General features: G+C 37.4%; 1 protein-coding gene across 2 annotated transcripts; it reads left to right on the forward strand.

The window, feature by feature from the left end:
* Positions 1 to 226: 226 nt before the first annotated feature.
* Positions 227 to 16670, forward strand: LOC18427643 (Nucleoporin, Nup133/Nup155-like protein). Of its 2 annotated transcripts, XR_002279865.2 has the most exons (9): positions 227 to 503; positions 918 to 1042; positions 1299 to 3149; positions 3730 to 4448; positions 8549 to 8707; positions 10082 to 10415; positions 13453 to 13520; positions 15479 to 16092; positions 16268 to 16670. XR_002279865.2 is itself a non-coding variant. In XM_020663224.2 (8 exons), exons 1-8 carry the CDS (start codon positions 379 to 381, stop codon positions 16004 to 16006), a joined length of 3909 nt encoding a protein of 1302 aa, XP_020518883.1. In that variant the 5' UTR covers positions 227 to 378; the 3' UTR covers positions 16007 to 16670. The 2 variants fall into 2 exon arrangements, 1 of the variants encoding a protein (XP_020518883.1); XM_020663224.2 differs by having other exon boundaries at positions 15479 to 16670.
* Positions 16671 to 18446: the final 1776 nt, after the last annotated feature.

An 18446-nucleotide genomic window follows, 5' to 3' on the forward strand; every position in this document is an offset into this window, starting at 1 on the left:
AGTTTTCCGATACTTAAATTGTAATTTTTGATGAGTTACATGATGAGGCTTTACTTTTGATAAGGGTGTATCCTGTCGAATCATTTTTCAAAACACAAAAACAATAAAAGGGAAAAATAAAAGAAATAAAAAAATAAAAAAAAGCCCTACTCTACTTGCAGAAGGCCTTTTCAAAATTCCCTCCTAAAAACCTAGTACTCGATTTTGCGCACTGAACCAGCATCACTTTTCCAACCCTGAAGCCCTGATACGAAGATTTTACTTGCTCTCCTTTTTGGGGAAAACCCTAAAGTTTTCTGGGTTCACCTTGTTATGAGCTGCCTTCTCGCTTTCGTTCTCAATCCAGTGGAACTACAGCTCTTTTTCTAGGGCAAATCCATGTTTTCGCCTGCTAGCAAGAAGCCCAACTTGGGTTTGCAGAACCAGCGAAGCTCTGGTCATGGAGGAGCTTCTGGTTCTCGCACGCCTTTGCCTAGGTCTCCTCGCCTCTCTGTTCTAGCCAGGTTGGATTCTCTTAGCCATGCAATTTGATTTAATGGATTGATTGAAATTTTGGATGCTCTGACATATAGGTTGCAGACTTTTCAGGGGATTTTGAAAAATTTAAACTTTTGGGTTCATTTGATTTTGTTTTCTGAACTTTCTACTACCAAGTTTGCTCATCTTTGTAAAGAGTCAAATTGATTCAAATCTATATGAGCATTGGGCGATTGATGAGTTGTGGAAAATTCTCGTGGTTTCCTTATTCAGTTTCAAAATCCATTTTTGGTGTAGAAGTTGTGATTGCAATTTATTCGATATCCAAATACTCAGTTTACTTTTTCGTTATCTCTCATTTGTTGAGTGTCTCTCTTGAATGGGCTCCATTACATTCGTAATAGTACTCACGAAGTGTTTCCTTTTGGTTCTTACAATAGGCTGCCTCTTGATAGCAAATCAGAGAAGGGAGCGAATTTGGATCAAATCCAGCCTGTATATATTGGAGAATTTCCACAATTAGTTCGCAATGCTCAAGCTAATTTGCACCAGAAGGGACCTCCAGGCACAGTTTTATATGCTATTAATCCAACTAGTCTTAAATTCCTTATTACTTTTTTGTTTTAACATGGTACTTGGGACACTGCATAATCATTTTTGAACCATTCAAGTGCATAACGACTTGTGTTTCATATTTATTTCCATTTTTAACTAAAAACTCTTAAACCCATAAGTTGGCTTGATTTAGACTTTCAAATTCCTTAGCATATTACTTCATTTTATATGATTATAAGATGGGTTCTATTTTTTGGATGAGTCAGGCATATCAGGTGGTATGGATAAGGGAACTTGTTTATCATGGATTTTATGTGGAAATCAGCTCTTTATATGGAGTCACGTATCTGGGGTTGCTTCACAAAGATGTGTTGCGCTTGAATTGCCTTCTTTTGTTTATGTTGATGAAGACCATGGCGCCAATTCCAGGCCTGGAGATGGTTGGATTCTATGTGCTATCGAATGGGACAGGACGAGTAAAAGCTCTGAGAAGTTGGCTAGAGAGTGCAGTTCTATTGGGATTATCATCTGCAATCAAAAAACTCGAGCATTATTATATTGGCCTAACATATACTCTGAAAATGGAAGGTCTTCAGTTTCTTGGTTTCCTTCTCATGATGAATCTGAAGAAATGACTCCATCTCGTGAAGGAAAAGTCAATCCAAGTCGACGCCCAAATCAACGATGGATTGGAACTAGTGGTTCAAAAGACCCAAGTCCAGTTAACTCCTTGATTGTTTCACCAGTTCCTGGTTCTACTTGTAATGAGTGTATTGCTCTTCTTTGTCAATCCAATGGGGAACTATGGTGTTTCAGATGCTCCCCTTCCGGAATTTCTCGAGAAAAAGTTGTTCAGGTATTTGGTGCTCCATTTTCACGAGAAAGTGATTGTGGTGCTCCAGTGATGAATAAAAGATATTCAAGATCGCTCACTTGGCGCCATCAGGTTGTTTCTGGAGATGAATCCAACAGGCAATTTTTCCTACTAACTGATCATGAGATACAGTGCTGGAGTGTTGATCTTGGGCCTGAGAGGAAGGTTTTGAAATGGTGGTCTCATGAAATTGTTGGAAGTGATAATGATTTGGGTATAAAGAAAGATTTGGCAGGTCAAAAACATGTGTGGCTTTTAGACCTTCAGGTGAGTGATAATGGAAAAGAGCTCACTGTTCTGGTTGCAACATTTTGTAAGGATAGGGTAAGCAGTTCAAGCTATACACAGTATTCGCTTCTGACTATGCAGTATAAATCTAGTGAAAATATATCAAAAGAACATGGTGGGTCAAGCAACGTAAGGGTTTTGGAGAAAAAAGCTCCTATTCAAGTGATACTTCCTAAAGCAAGAGTGGAGGAGGAGGACTTCTTGTTCTCTATGAGGCTTCGTATAGGGGGCAGACCTTCAGGATCAACAATGGTATTATCTGGTGATGGAATTGCAACTGTTGCCCAATACTGGAGAGGAGCTACACGACTCTATCAATTTGATCTTCCTTGGGATGCAGGAAAAGTTATTGATGCTTCAGTTCTTCCTGCTATGGATGATGGAGAAGAAGGTGCTTGGGTTGTGCTTACTGAGAAAGCTGGAGTATGGGCTATACCTGAAAAGGCAGTTTTACTTGGTGGGGTTGAGCCACCGGAACGTAGTTTATCTCGTAAAGGGAGCTCAAATGAAGGATCTTCAGAAGAAGAGAAAAGGAGCATGGCATTTGGGGGCAATATTGCACCAAGAAGAGTTAGCTCTGAGGCTTGGGATGCAGGTGATAGACAGAGGCCAGTATCAATTAGTATCTCTCAGAGGAATGCTCAAGATGAGGAAGCTGAAGCTTTAGTTGGGCGCCTCTTCCATGCTTTCCTTTATTCAGGTCAAGTTGATGGGGTTCTTGAAAAACTAAAAGTTTCTGGGGCATTTGATAAGGATGGTGAGAAGAATATTTTTGCTCGTGCTAGCAAGTCCATTGTTGATGCACTCGCAAAGCATTGGACAACCACCAGAGGGGCGGAGATTGTAGCCATGGCGGTTGTCTCATCCCAACTATTGGAGAAACAACAAAGGCATCAGCGATTCCTTCATTTTCTAGCTCTGACCAAGTGCCATGAAGGGCTTTCTTTCAGGCAAAGTATGTATTTGATTGCCCATCTTTTAGTTGACAACACATCTCTAATGTTTCATTTTTCTACTTGCTTTGTTAAAAGGCATCTTAAGAGTAGGTCTTGGTAATCACTGGAGGATTTGGCATCAATGCTTCTATGTTTAGCGGCATGTGAAAGGAAGGTGCTCCTCATATTCTGGCTTTTATGTAAATGGAAATGCTAACCACCATATTTCTCACGGTCACATTACAAGACCATGATTAACTATAAAGAATAAGGGATGTACACTATAATCCAATGAAATATATAGGATGTAAGCCATTGGAGTTACCACCATCCAATGGAATGATGGATGATGACGGAGAGATAGTGGGATCTACAAGAACTGGATATGATCCCAATGTGGGTTCCACTTTATCTTCATAGCCATCCTTTCTTTCATCTCAGTCATGACTCTAATGGAGTGTGGATATCCATTTCCATTAAAACATAATGTCGTTCCCAAAGATTAAATGACAAATTCTGTTTCTGCAGTATAGTTTGCGGCTTCCTTAGCTTTTCAGAAGCTTTCATACTGGGATTAAGCACGACTGCTCACTCTTGCAGGAGGATCTTTGCATGCTATAATGGAGCATGGTGAAAAACTTGCTGCCTTGATCCAACTGAGGGAATTGCAAAGTGCAGTTAGCCAGAGTAAGTCAAGCGAAGGTGATTCCCTTAATAATAGTTCCTCTAGTGAAATCAGTGGTTCTCTATGGGAGCTGATCCAGTTAGTCGGTGAGAAAGCTCGAAGGAATAATGTGCTGCTGATGGATCGAGAAAATGCTGAAGTATTTTACAGTAGAGTTTCTGATCTTGAGGAATTCTTTTCTTGTATATCTCAGCACCTCCCATATATTGTGGGAGGTAAGTCCATCGTGACACAGATTCATAGGACATGTGAAATTGCAAATGCATGCGCAGCTATAATTCGAGCTGCCATAACTTACAAGAATGCACAACAATCGTGGTACCCATCTTCTGAAGGAATAACTCCTTGGTACTGTCAAGGTCTTGTGAGATCTGGGCTCTGGAGCTTAGCTTCCCTAATTCTTCAGCTTCTAAAGGAAGCAGAGGGATTAGATTCTTCTATGAAATCAGAGCTATTTTCTCACCTAGAAGAGCTAGCTGATTGTTTATTAGAGGCGTATGCTGTTTCCATAGCTGCAAAGATTGAAAGAGAAGAAGAATATAAAGGTCTCCAGGCTGAATATTGGACTAGAAGAGACGTGCTACTTGATTTCATGTATCAACAAATTAAAGATGTGGTGGCATCAAGATGTCAGGTCTGTTTTGGGAAGTCAGCAACCTTTTTCTTCATTTCTAGTTTCAAATGAATTATTTCATTTACTTAATTTTGCCCCCCTGATGAACACTATATCTTCTTTAATCTTAATATATTCCAAGGACTATGGAAAAACCATTGTCCCTAGTGTCGTTGCAATCCACTGTGATGGATGGTGATCATGAGAGCTCAGGACCCACCATTGGGTTCATGTCTGGTAGATCTCCTCTATCACTATCAATCATTTCAATAGATGGTTGTTGACTCAACACATTGATGGTTTTCCCTTAGGCCGTTGGATTATATCTCTGCCTTTCCTTTGTTTGATTTTACATTTGTTATGAATATTATCTCTTAAGTGCACATGCTGCCATGAATTATCTAGTAAGAAGTTTATGGATTCGATTTATCCTCCTGATAATTGTCTGATTTTATGGTACATACTAATGTGAACGTAAATATTGCATGGCTGCTAGGGGCTGCTTTTGTACTCTTGTATTAATCATAACTTCTTTTTATTTGTTTTCTCCATGTATATTTTGATCTCTAAAATGTTTTGTTATTCATAATGCGATCTACTAAATTGTTAATCTTAATGTTTGCTGTGTTTTCAGCTAACAAAAAGAAATATTCTTCATGTTGTTTATGCTGACATCAGCTGAATTTGGTAATTAATAGTTTCATTATCGTATGATAATTTCTATTCTCTTAGAACAATGGAGTGACCTGTTAGAAATTAGAGTTCATTTGTTTCCTGAGTGTTTATTATAAATACCTGAATTCTTGTTATTTATACTTCCTAAGTATGTTTACTATCTTGATTTATGCCATGGTTGTTTGAAGAGGGAGCAGGGCCGAGAGAGGGAGTGACAGATTGGCACATGCTGGATGCTCCCTAGGTTGGGAGCACATTCTGTAAAATTTTATAAGGGATAATATCTGTATACACCCTAATTTGATGTACGATTTCCCCATAGATCTACAAATTTGAAATGCATCTAGCGGCATCAACTTTTCCAAAAGTCTTTCTACTAACCCCCTAAACCCATTGAACCACATTTTATTACATTTTTTCGTCCCAAACAAATTTTAAAATGGCATGGGCTCTCTTTCTCACTCTCTTTGCTCTTTTCCCTTTGTCACTCTCTCTCTCTTGCATACTCTCTCTTTCACTCTCCCCCCCTCTCTCTCTCTCTCTAAATCAAGCAGCCAAAGGGCTCTGGTTCTCTCTCTATTGGGAAATCATACACCAATTCATTGGAGAGAGAGAGAGAGAGAGAGAGAGAGAGAGAGAGAGAGAGAGAGAGCTGAGGCTTTGCACGGAAGCGAGGAGGAGTTGGGACCCAATTGCTCATCTTTTACCATTTACCAACTAAAGAATACGGAGACTAAACTAAATGCCACCCCCTTGAAGAAAAGGAAAATGGAAAGAAAAATATTAGAAATATCAGCCATACAATTAGAAATGATAAAATTTGTTACATTCCCTGATGAATGAAATGGCATGCAGCACAGTCCTTCAGTATTGCATTGCTGCCGGATCTCGTATTTGGTGTCGTGTGTGTAAGCTGAGTGAGGGACATGAAATTTTGTAGGAACCAAACAGGGTAGAAAAGACCCACAGTCATTTACAGACTTGTAGAGCTGGTGGGTCATTTTGAGTTTGGGTCCCATTGTTGAGCCGGGTGTGTTTCAACCAAGTAAAACATGGGCAAGGCACTCCCATTACTTACACAGGCCCACCGCCAAACCCCACTTTCATTGTTCTTGCTATTTCACTCTAGGGCTTTTCCTATTGCTAGAGGTTGTTACTTGCCTTAAAAACACAATGAAATCAATGGGATTTTACCCCTTTCTTTTGTGGTCCTTTTTGGATATTGATGCTTGAAAGGTTACAACCCATTTAGTTTGGCAATTTAACCTCTCCCAACGTTGAGTGGAAAGGAGTAAGATCGAGGAATTTGGCTGTTGGATTGAGCGAGCGAGAGAGAGAGAGAGAGAGAGAGAGAGAGAGAGGGGGGGTTGAGGGAGAGAGATAGAGAGAGCATGTGTGTGAGAGAGAGAGATTGGAAGGAGGGAGGGAGTATACAAGAGAGAGGGAGTGATGGAGAGGAAAAGTGCAAAAAAGGAGAGAGTGAGCAACGAAGAGGGAAAAGAGGAAAGCAAGAGTGAGAAAGAGAGGCCGTGCCATTTTGAAATTTTTTTAGGATGGAAATATGTATAAAATGTGGTGCAATGGGTTTTGGGGGTTAGTAGAAAGACTTTTGGGAAAATTGATGTTGCTAGATAGATTTCAAATTTGCAGGTCTATTAAGAAATCATACACCAAATTAGGGTGTATGGAGATATTCTCATTTTTTAGTTAGCTAATAAAAATGAATGCTAGAAAAAATGGCTATTCAGATTGGGAATCGCCGACCCGGATTGGGAATCAGTGGGGACCAGCCCGATCTCTTGATGGAATTTGGAACTAGTCCATTTTATATGTACTCGCCCGAAACTGTCAGAGAACTGGGTGAGTCAGAGTCTGTCAGGGGACTGGGCTAGTCAGAGTCGGTTTGGGAACCGTGCTAGTCAAAGTCAGTCAGGGCACCAGGCCAGTCAAAGTTGGTCAAGGAACCGGGCAATCTGGATTGGCCGATGCCAAAGGTTGGGGATTGAGTTCCCATGGAGATTCCTAACTGGGAGTGCTGGGGCAACATCCTTGAGCAGGTTAGATCCTAGCTAAGGCGATCTTGGTAACTATGATTTATATGGGCATTAGAGTAATTGCTGGCAACTATTCTAATTCTGGCTCTCAAACAATAAGTAAAATTTCAGTTTAACATCAAAGATTTCTCCTGAGCATCAAGGTTGCCTATTTCACTTTTGACTTTGGCCCTGAAATATTTCTAGATTTTTGTCCACTTCACAGACACACGATGGTGCACTCACTGCTTGAGCTGAATATGAACTTTTTTGTTGGACTGGGGGTCTTATTAGAATGCGATAGACTTGTCAATGAGTAGTGGAATCTCAACTATCTGGTATTCTTCTATCTTACTCAAATGGATAACTACATCTATTCTGTTAATAAGTTTTCATCTGAAAGCTCCAAAAATATTGCATTGGTTCACTATACACCGGATCATCTAGAGTATTAGGTCTCCAATCTTCCTAGACAACATCTATCTTGTGGTTTTGTGTTAGAAGTCAACTGGCAGCCTGGCTAATTTCTGTTCTACAAGGGGATTTGATGTCTTTGGATGTCTTTTTTTTTTCTGCTCATTTGTGGAAAAGTTAATCCTACATCCCCAAAGAAATTAAGACATATTGTCCAGTTTGAGGGTCAATGTAAACCCTTGTCTCATATGTTTAGTGAGCTGCTGTCTTCTTTTTTCCGTTTACCTTCTTGTTCAATTGAATAGGACCACATCTCTATTTATGAATATATCGATTGCTCCCAATTTGTTTTTGAAGATTCCTCCACTTTATTCCAAGTAAATTTCTCCCAATTCATTCTTTTAACGAATAGATTGTATTGAGTGCCATTTAGAATGTTTCCACTCCATTCTTTTGGGAAAAATGAGTTCAATGCTTTGTCAAACAAGGATCGTCCACACATTTTACCACTGGATGGCCTTCCATGTGCTTCCTAAATGGTGTTTATTGAGTGACAAAGATGTAGGATGTATGTGTTCCTTCTTATAAATTAGAATGTGCAAATCTTTATTCTTCATGTAATTGGATGAATTCATTTTCTTAAACAGGACCTAGTTAAGAGTATGTATAGGAACTGAACCTGGTCATTGTGCATGTGCTTTTCCTGTTGAATAAAGAGCCTGAGAGATGAAGGGAGCCTTTTGAATTTCTCTCTCTCCCATCTGGTCAACCTTGTATTTGTGAAGGCACTACCCATTGTTTTCTATATTGATATATGTTTACTTGGTATTATGTTTTCATAGTTATAAATTCATTTAGAGTACTTTGTTCAGAATATATGCATTGCGTGTTTCAATTGAAATTAAAATCATTACTTGCTTCCATTGAAATTAAAATGTTAGTATTACCTGTTATTGGAAGCTTGTATTTTGCATGCATTTTACCTTGTGATGTTTGCAGGGTATAGAAAGTGGTAGCAAAATATCTGAGCAAAAAGATGCCATTTTAAAAGAGCTTGTTGGGCCTTTGGTAACCATCTCAAGGCGGCATGCAGGCTATAAAACCCTGTGGACTATATGCTGTGATCTCAATGACATGGAGTTTCTACGAAGCCTAATGGTACGCACGTATTGTCTGTTCTCGTTGGTTTCTGAACATGGATTACTATTTAGATTTTGTCATTTTACATTTAAAGGGATAATATATCCTATCGTAAGGGTAACAGTGGTGATGCTTGTTTCTTTTTCTTCAAAACATTGGTGGGAGATTGTTGAGATTGACTTTTGATGTACAAACAATGTTTTTCTGTATTGTTTCATGAATGAAATTCTATTGATTGGGTGCATTCTTCATTAACACTGTAATGCAGTACTTCTCAACAAGAGATAGCATTGATCCTTCTCTGCTCTTGAATGGTATTCTTATGTGGTCCTTGTAAAAGTTATTCACCTGAAATGTCTCTTGCATTCATGCTGGTGCTTTTGTGTCAATGAATCATTTGCTGGAAACCCCCATCTCATAATTCTTATTTTTCAATCTGCTGGTAAATTTTTCCTTACCTGAGGTAATTTTCTTCTATAAATACCCATTGGACGGGAACTGCCAAGCAATGAGTTTGTAAATGATAATTTCAGGTTTTCGTTAGTGAACATTTTGTCATCTTCTTTTTTTGTTGTTAATGAGCATTTTAACTTATCCTTTTTGTCGTCTGGCATCAAGATAAGTTATCTCTTGATATGATTTCTGTTGATTCCAAATGGGCCATGTTGCCCAGATATTTAGTCAGCAGAATTTCTTTTCAGCCTCTTTTTAAGAAAATACTATATTGCTTTTGGAAGAACAACAATTTCGCCCAACTCATTCCTTGTTGTGGACCATCTATTTTTCCAAGAAGAAACTCACCTGTTAGAATAAAACTTGTGTTCTACATTTTCAAATGCTTTACATAAGTTTGGCACATTGGGGATACATCACGTTCTTTTGAATTGTCGTATTTTTTTTTCCATTGAATTCAGTATTATCATGTACTACATTGCTTGCAATATTGTATAGTTAAGCGAACCAGATGCAGCAACGAACTTAACCATGTATGGAAGGAGATGATGACCTGTAATTAGAAATAGTTTTTCTGTAGTATGATATATTGTGCACATAAGGACTCTCTTGGTATTTAGCCTTTAAGCCTTTACTAAAATGGATATCTGTTATATAAATGTAATTAAAACATTCTTCTATATGTGACATACATTATACATTCACCAATATCCATTATAAGTAACATTTACTTTCCCCAAAATATGTATTTTTCCTTTAATGTTTGTCCCGATTTAGTGACTTGTTCAGCTTGCAAATGTTGTTATCTGTGGTTTTTCAACTTGGAGTGTGCTTCCTATGGCCCTAAAGATCTGTCCGGAGGGTATTAATCTTTAGCTATTCTCTTTCTTCTATTGATTTTTCTTTAGCATTTACAGTTGGGAGTTTTCTTCATTGCAGTATGAGAGCATGGGACTGAAGCAAGGGCGTTTTAGCAATTATGTATTCGAGCAGTGCTATAAGAATCACCACTATGCTAAGCTTCTGAGACTTGGGGAAGAGTTCCAGGAAGATCTTAGTTCTTTTCTCCTCAGGCACAGGGATTTGTTGTGGCTACATGAGATATTCCTAGGTCGTTTCTCCTCTGCTGCAGAATCTCTACATTCATTAGCTCTCTCACAGGATGACGATTCAGCTGCGGCAACTGAAGAATATTCAGACATTGAGAAGAGGGATCAATCTTTGACAGATCGAAGACGTCTTTTGGATCTCTCTAAAATTGCAGCAGCTGCAGGTTATTACTTTCTCATGCCCTTTTTAGGGCTTTCTGTTTTCTGGGGAAATATCTGGGGGATCATTTCAACACTTGCATAAATCATGCAGTTCTTTCAGAAGTTCAAGGCACCAAAGCACTATATTGACCTGCCAGCTTTTTAAATGGAAATTTACACTAATATCCCCTATAATTTGTGGAAATAAAAGAAGGAAAAAGTTTATATAAGGTCACAACCTTATACTATTGAAGTAAAGTGTGCCCCAAAAATCCTCTAGAAGAGTCTCCAATTGATCATTTCAACCTTGAGATGTGTGCATAGGAGTAAAGAAGGAATTCTAAGTCCTAAAAATAATGCATCTTCAATGTCAACATGTTAAAAATAAATAAAAATAATGCATCTTGTAACATGTTATTTGGAGGTCTATTTTCAGGTGTTTGTAGATCTGCTCAATCAATGACATTTTCATAAGTCAGGGATAAAAATAGATTTTCAAGCCAACATAAGGTTTCTCACACTGAAACTACATCTCCGAGTAAATTTAGACTCGCGCCTTACTTCTATAGTACAAGGAGGGCTACCAACCTCACCCAAAAATATCGTCAACTATTTTCTATTTTATGCGCATGTCCCTTTTTTTTGGATTTTTAATTTTTTTTTCAAAATACCCCAATTAGGACCTTGAAGTTTTGGACCAAGGTCTTTTTTATTTTTTGGCTTGAGATATTGGTTCGGAACTTGAATCTTCCAAATTGACTGTTGTAGTTGAGCTTCCAAACCAGTCCTTTACTCAAAAGAAAAAAAAGAAAAAAGAAAAGAAGGACGAAAGTGATGGGGTTTTGAATTTGAAGTTCGGAACCAGGTCACGTGCTTTTTCCTTAAAGGTTTGGTTTGGAAATTGAAGTTCTGGACAACCCTACTTAGTGTTTTTATTTTAAACCCAAAAGAAAAGTGGTACAATGTGCTCTTGAGGAAGCACATTATAAACTTAGTCCCTCAAATAAAATGCATATTCAAATAAAAACTAAAAAATACAAACTTTTTTAATGAAAATAATCATTTGGTGATTCTAAAGTTGATCCTAAAATTTTAGATATAAAAAACGCATTTTACCTGAGGGAGAAGTGCACAGTAAAAAAGGTTGACACATGAAAAGGGTGACCAAGTTCATTTATGAGATGACATTATCTCATTAGATGCATTTTTTCACTCCATAGGTTAACTTTTTATTTTACATGTTGCACCCCCAAGTGCACATTGTGCACTTGTTCTTGGGGTAAAATGTATTTTTTTATCTAAAATTTTGAGATCCACTTTAGAATCATCAAATGATTAATTTCAAAGAAATAAATTTGTATTTTCTTTTTAAATTATTTTATTTAAGGGATTAAGTTTACAGATTCCAATGTGCTCTTGTAGGAGCACGTTACATGCTTTTACTTTTGGGCCTAAAAGAAAACTTAGTAGGGTTGTTCCCAAATTTAAGTCTTGAACTAACTCTTACCTTCAACAAAAACACGTGTTGTGATTTGGAACTTCAAGTGCCTAACAGCCCCAATTACGAAAAGATGGATTCGGAACTCAAGTTGCTAACTAATCTCTCAGCCAGAAAAAATGACCTTGGTTTGGAACCTTAAGTTCCAAAGTGGGGGTATTTTGGGAAAAAGAACAGCAAAAAAAGTGACATGCAAGTAAAAAGAAAGAAAAAAGAGAAAAAAATTATTGTGGATATGTTTTAATTCTGCTAATTATTGGGGATGTTAGTAGAAATTTCCCTTTTCTAAAGGATTACTTACCCTTTTCTAAAGGATTACTTACATTGATATTGTGTTTATCTTTAACAAGTGAAGGTAGAACAGTCATTTATAAAAACATGTGTCAGGTCCAAGCACTGTCGTAATAATTGATGTTTCTGTACCATCTACTGTTATGCAAAGGGTACTATTCTGATATATTATCTTGTTCCTGTACATCAATTCAGGACCCATATGGGATACAATAATCTGAAATTTTGGATTTTAATGTTTGTAATCTCAAATTCATTTGTTTCTTGCACTCATACAATTTGAGTTATCCAGTCGTGATATTTCCCATGCTATATGAGTTGTGATTGGTCATACTAAAAAATTGGAAACCAAAGAAAGATTCATTTGTTAATTAAAGTAAAATTTCAGTCCTTGTTTGAAGATAGTCATGAAAGTTTTTCCATGTACTTTGGATCTTGAGATATAGTATTCTCTGTTTTTTTTAAAATACTATTACATCATTTACTTCAACTGCCCATTTCCTACTGGGGCTGGATGGATATAAGGTCTGGATATGCTCAATTATGCTTAGTTGCTTACATTTGACAATTAATAGTTTGGAAATCCAACATGCCCCCTTCCGAGATAGAGTACACTCAGCTAGCTTTGATTCTTTTCTTTCTTTAGAGAATAAACATCTATAAAAACCTGAGATTACTGTAGAGTGCATTGATTGCTAAAGAGGATCTAAATGAACCCTTATGCTCCTATCCCCTTGTATAATGTCTGGAACTCAATATTGTATGCTACAAATATAGTCCAAAAGAAACACGAAAAGGTGTCCGCATGAACTGGAAAAATTTACTGTACATATTTAAAAGATCCAAAGTTCGACAAATTGACTGGCTATAAAAAATTCAGTGACATGCCAGCTCACCTGGCAGTTAAAAAATTCAGTAAACATGCCCAACAATCTACTACAAATTACTGGTTGAGGTGTTCATCATATACGTGTAATTTTTTGGGGGGAATATTTTTAAGCAGAACAATATGCTATTTGTTCTTTTTTGTTTCTCATAGTAACAATTATGCTGCTTTAGGCTTCCTAAAGTTTATCATACCTCTTGTCATGCGCTCCTTAATGATTCAGTTTGTCTTTATTGGGCATTAAGTTTCACTAAGAGCATTGCAGGATTTATTTAATCTTATGTGGGAAGACTATGCTCATCACTCTTTTATGATTTATAATGTGGCTGTCTTGTTTCTTTGTCTATCTGATGAATTGTTTGTCTCCTATGTTGTATGATAATAGGTAGGGAACCAGGGTTTGAGATGAAAATAAAGCGAATTGAAGCTGATTTGCATATTTTGAAGTTGCAGGTATGCAGTCATTCTGAATTTCATGCAAAATTGTCTTATGGCTTTTATCATGCTTCATGTTATTCCTGCGAAATTTGCATGTGTCTATAAATGTGCTGAATCATTTCATTCTGTCAAATTTATAAACTTAACATGTTATGAGCTTAGCTAAAACTATGACAACTTCTGATTCTTCTGACCTTCGTTTACCATATACTAGGGTGTTCTGGAATCTTACTACCCAAATATAAATCCATGACTAATACTAATTTTATGCACGGAAACCCTAATTTGAACTCAAAGATGGATACCTCCCTTCTCGGGGGATTTAATCGTTCTCCAACAACCCCAGGATATTTAAAAGTCGGGTATCATTTCTTCTCAAGTTTCTTCTGAATTGACAGCAACATCCCACATTTCCTCCTACTCATAGAAATAATCCATTTGCATAGGTTGCTCTACAAAGCAATTTTAGCCATGGCCCAATGTCCTCATGAAGGCAAACAAGATTAGATACAAAGGATCATCTTTCCCTACTATTCACAATCTCCAATTCATCATCCTCCGAGTTGACTTTGTTGAAGGACCTGGGAATGTGCGATTCCATTTGCCTAATGCCTCCATCTACCACAAGCAGATTGTCTAAAGGGTAAGGTTTGTATAAGATACCCACCTTATACTATACAAGCAAGGCACACCTCTAAATTTTGGCAGAAGATGTAGTTCTGGTGTTAGAAACCTTACGATGACTTGAAAATCCATGTTCAACTAATTATGAAATTTAAAATTCCAATAACTATGCAAATCAAGCAAAGATGTATGAACACTTGAAAATCTTGAAAATAGACAGTCCAGATAACTTGTTACACCAGATAACTTGTTACAAGATGCACTACTTTGAAGTCTTGAAATTCTTTTTTTTTTTTTTGTATCCATACATTTCAAAATCGAGATGATCAATTAGAAGGTTTTTTAGCTTCGGAATACTCTTTTCTACTGGATTTTTGAGGTGCACCTTGCTTCTATGATATAAGGTTTATCTTAAAGCTACCAAATCAGTCTGATGGTATAATGTTATTAAGTATACCGACTTCTGAATTTCCAGGACTTTATTACCTTTGGAGTCACAGAATCCCTCAAATTGAAATAAAAAACCAGCATCCCCACACTGCGCCTTAGGGATGAAAATTTGCTGTTGCTTTGCACTAGCTTTCCACTCCTAGACTCCCACTGAACCTTCCTGCTTTGGAATGAGAGTTAGGGACAGATATAAATAATTTTGTTTCTTGTTCTTTTTTATTTTCTTATTTTTTTCCTTCCACTTGTCTCCTCAAGTTTAATCAGATAACCACTCTCTCAGTCTCACCCTTACCCTTTCTAACATTTAGAGGGTTCTTTTCTGTTTTGGGATCTGTAAGCTTGCTACTCCCCTTCCAACTTCGATTTAGACCATTATTCCTGTAGCAATTAACGGAGCATACCATACTTTTTCAATCTTTTTGGCCTATGTTCTATGTTTGTCCCTTTGCTCCACCATTTCTCATGGTCCCATCGATGAATTTCCTCAAAAGTTAGAAAAAATCCATTGGCTGTTCCAAATGAAATCCCAAAATAATAAAATCTAAGGATCTCTTTCTATTCTATTATCTGACTTGTCCATCTTCTCTCCCTTAATAATTCATACATTAGATTAGGCTTTCCTTTTATTTGTGCTTGGCCAGTACCAAGGGCTCTACTGGTTAGTGCTAGCAGATTTTGAAGGTTTTACTTTGGCTTACTTGGTTTTCTTGATTTCCTAGAGTGTTTAGGACACCTAGTGCAAACTTTAGAAAAGATAAAAAGGACTTCTGATGCTTCATTGAGGCTCAAAACTAACTGGACATGTGCCCTGACGTGGGAATTGACCCAATGCTAACAGAGTTGAGATTTTTTTTTTTGCTGTTTTTTACACACACCATTCCATCGCTTTTGTGCTGTAGGAAGAGGTCCAAGGCCTGTGTGATTTTGAGAAAAGGCTACTGAACCCAAAAGAACTGATCGAAATATGCCTCAAGAGTGGGAACCGAGAGCTCATATTGCGAGCTTTTGATGTGTTTGCTTGGACAAGCTCTCCTGTTCGTAAAACCCACAAAACCCTCCTCTCAGAATGCTGGATGAGTGCTGCTAGCCAAGATGACTGGGCCACTACTTATAAGGCAGCTATAGCTGAAGGGTGGAGTGATGAGGAGAACCTGCAACTTGTGAAAAATACAGTTCTTTTTCAAGCCTCGAAGCGGTGTTATGGTCCTGAAGCTCAGTCCTATGACGGGGGATTTGAGGAAGTGTTGCCTTTGTTGAAAGAGGATGTTGACTTTATGAAGATGAAGGAGCCAGGGTCATCAGTTGAGGCAATAATTATGCAGCACCCTGATTTTCCAGAAGCAGGGAAGTTGATGCTCATGGCAGTTGTTATGGGGAAGTTTGGAGGTGGTGAAAATGAAGAGGATCTGGCCATGCAAGAAGAATGATAATGTATCTCTCTCTCTCTCTCTCTCTCTCTCTCTCTCTCTGCGGGTAAACACAGTTTGGAAGCAGAGTCTCATGGTTGCAAAAGGTAGCTCCATCCCATGCTGCTTTTGAATCTCTCTCTTCTCTTGTGCCTTTTTGTGTTCTTTTTAGGAGTTAAATTTATAAAGTTTGGAAACTTTTATTCAATTTACCAAGTACTCGCTTGAGTTAAATCGTCTGTTTCCACTTTATGGCTTGTGAACATTGTTATAATGTGTCAGGATTTTATTCTTGGTTAGCTTTGTGGTCATTGAACCCGAGGAGTGGGTGCAAGAAAGAGCTCTCATACTGTTATCATGCTCTGCAACTTTTATACATGTGCCAAGGTGGAGGGATGAGAGGCTAAGTTAGGAGCAAGAATGAAGAAATAAATCATGGTTTGGCAATAGTAGGCACCAGGAAATTGAGCTCTCGGATTGGTATATATATGTACTCTCACTCTTCTCTCTCTCTCTCTCTCTCTCACACACACACACTGGTGGCTTTGTCTATAACTTGATAAATCCAAGTTCCTTGTACGAGGTTTGAGGATCCCATTTAATTTTTGTTATTCAAAGGGAGAAAAATGAGTCCAGAAAACAATTGATTTATGTTTAATGTGGATGAATAGTTTTTGTTTTCCTCTCTCTTCTCTCTCTCGCATTTATTTCCCTAGAATTTGAGGTATCCACTAAACATTTTCTTCGATGCAGCAAATGTGTGCCCCATGCATTTTTTTTCCTGGTAATTCAGTGGGGAAGATATGCCTCTACCCGTTTTTTATTTAGATTCGAGAGTTAGCTTTTTTTGGAAGTGTCAATAGGTGGTGTTAGCCGGATTAGAACATTGTGACTAGGTATGGGGGTGCTACCACCACGACCCAGCCCATGTGTGTGTTTATGCTTAGATAACAAAGGGAAAGAACATAAAAGGAATTCTATTGTGCCATCTAGGTTTGGCACTTTGTCCGGTCTATCGTCCCCGTGGTATTCAGATGTTAGCTGCAAATTAAAAACTTATTTCACAAGAAACAATTTTTGAAAGAAATATATTTTACAAGAGAGTTATTTCTATGCTATTATTTTTTGTGTGGATTCAAACAGGGCTTAAATATCTCTTTTTCCACTGTAGAAATGCCTCCCTCTCTCCGCATAACGTCATTCCTACTGGTCTCTCTCTGTATGACGTTTGGCTCCACCGATCTCTCTTTTTGTGTGTAAAGCCAATTATGCTCTCTCTCTCCAAACCCAAACATCTTATCTCCCCTAAAGCTCTCTCTCCTTGTACCTATACAAATCCAAATTATTCTCTCTTTCTCTATTTTATTTAGGATATTTGATGCTATGTCGTTATCATCGTCAAAGCTTTTTCTCATATAATTGGTGTTGGTTATACGAATTTTGGTTCGTCATTTTGTTTTATTAAGAACCACATTTCATGTAAAAGCCTTTTCTCATATAATTAGGTCGGCTATGCGAATCTTGATTCGCCATTTTGCTTTATTAAGAATCACATTTCATGTAAAAGCCTTTTTTCATATAATTAGGTCGGCTATGCGAATCTTGATTCGTCATTTTGCTCTATTAAGAACCACACTTTATGTATCTGATGCAATGGGATTTCTATTTTTAAGTAAAATTGGTAAGATTAGGTTATGAATTTTCCTTTTTTTTTCTTTGTTTTTTGGGTATATGTAGTGTTAAAAGGTTGTGTGTTACTGTAGGACTATTTTGAACATCCAATCCTTCATTTAAAACCTTATCTAGAAGCATTTTTGGTACAATGAAATTTGAGGATGTAACCTCACCAACTTCAAAAATAAAACTCTTGAGGCTTAAGAAAATGTCTTCATATTGAATAAAGAATGTCCAATTTTTAGATGGTTAGATATTAACATTTAGGTAATTAAAATCCAATTCTTTTCTGTAGTGATAATAATGAGGATATCAAAATTTCACATTAAAAAAAATGTACAATATACTCCGGGAGCATGATGTGTGAACTCTTAATTGATTCTCCATTAATGGTTTCCTTGGATATGCAAGATAACTATTACCTTCTAATTTTTTTATGCTTTTTTAAAGTCATATTTCATAAAAAATGGAAGTTGATACTTCCCTTCTTAGAATCGGATCACAGCAATTGTGGACCGTAGGATTTTTTAAAGGCAGAAACATGGCGATTGCTGCAACAAGAGTCATGAAGATCAGAAGATCACGAGGTACTCCATTCCCAACGGACTGAATAGAGTCATTTAGGAACATTGCAATTCGAATTAATAGCTTCAACATATCTGCCATCTACAAGCTCAAGTTTTTTAAAAGATCACTTGAAATCAAAATCACCAACTCTAAGCACACAAGTAATATGACCATCAAAAACTCCTTTCCCTACTTAAAAGGTAGGAGGAGTGCTTGAAAC

This window comes from Amborella trichopoda, chromosome 10 (assembly GCF_054954075.1).
Source record: "Amborella trichopoda isolate Santa Cruz 75 chromosome 10, AtrichopodaSantaCruz75HAP2 v2.0, whole genome shotgun sequence".
NCBI classification, from domain to species: domain Eukaryota; kingdom Viridiplantae; phylum Streptophyta; class Magnoliopsida; order Amborellales; family Amborellaceae; genus Amborella; species Amborella trichopoda.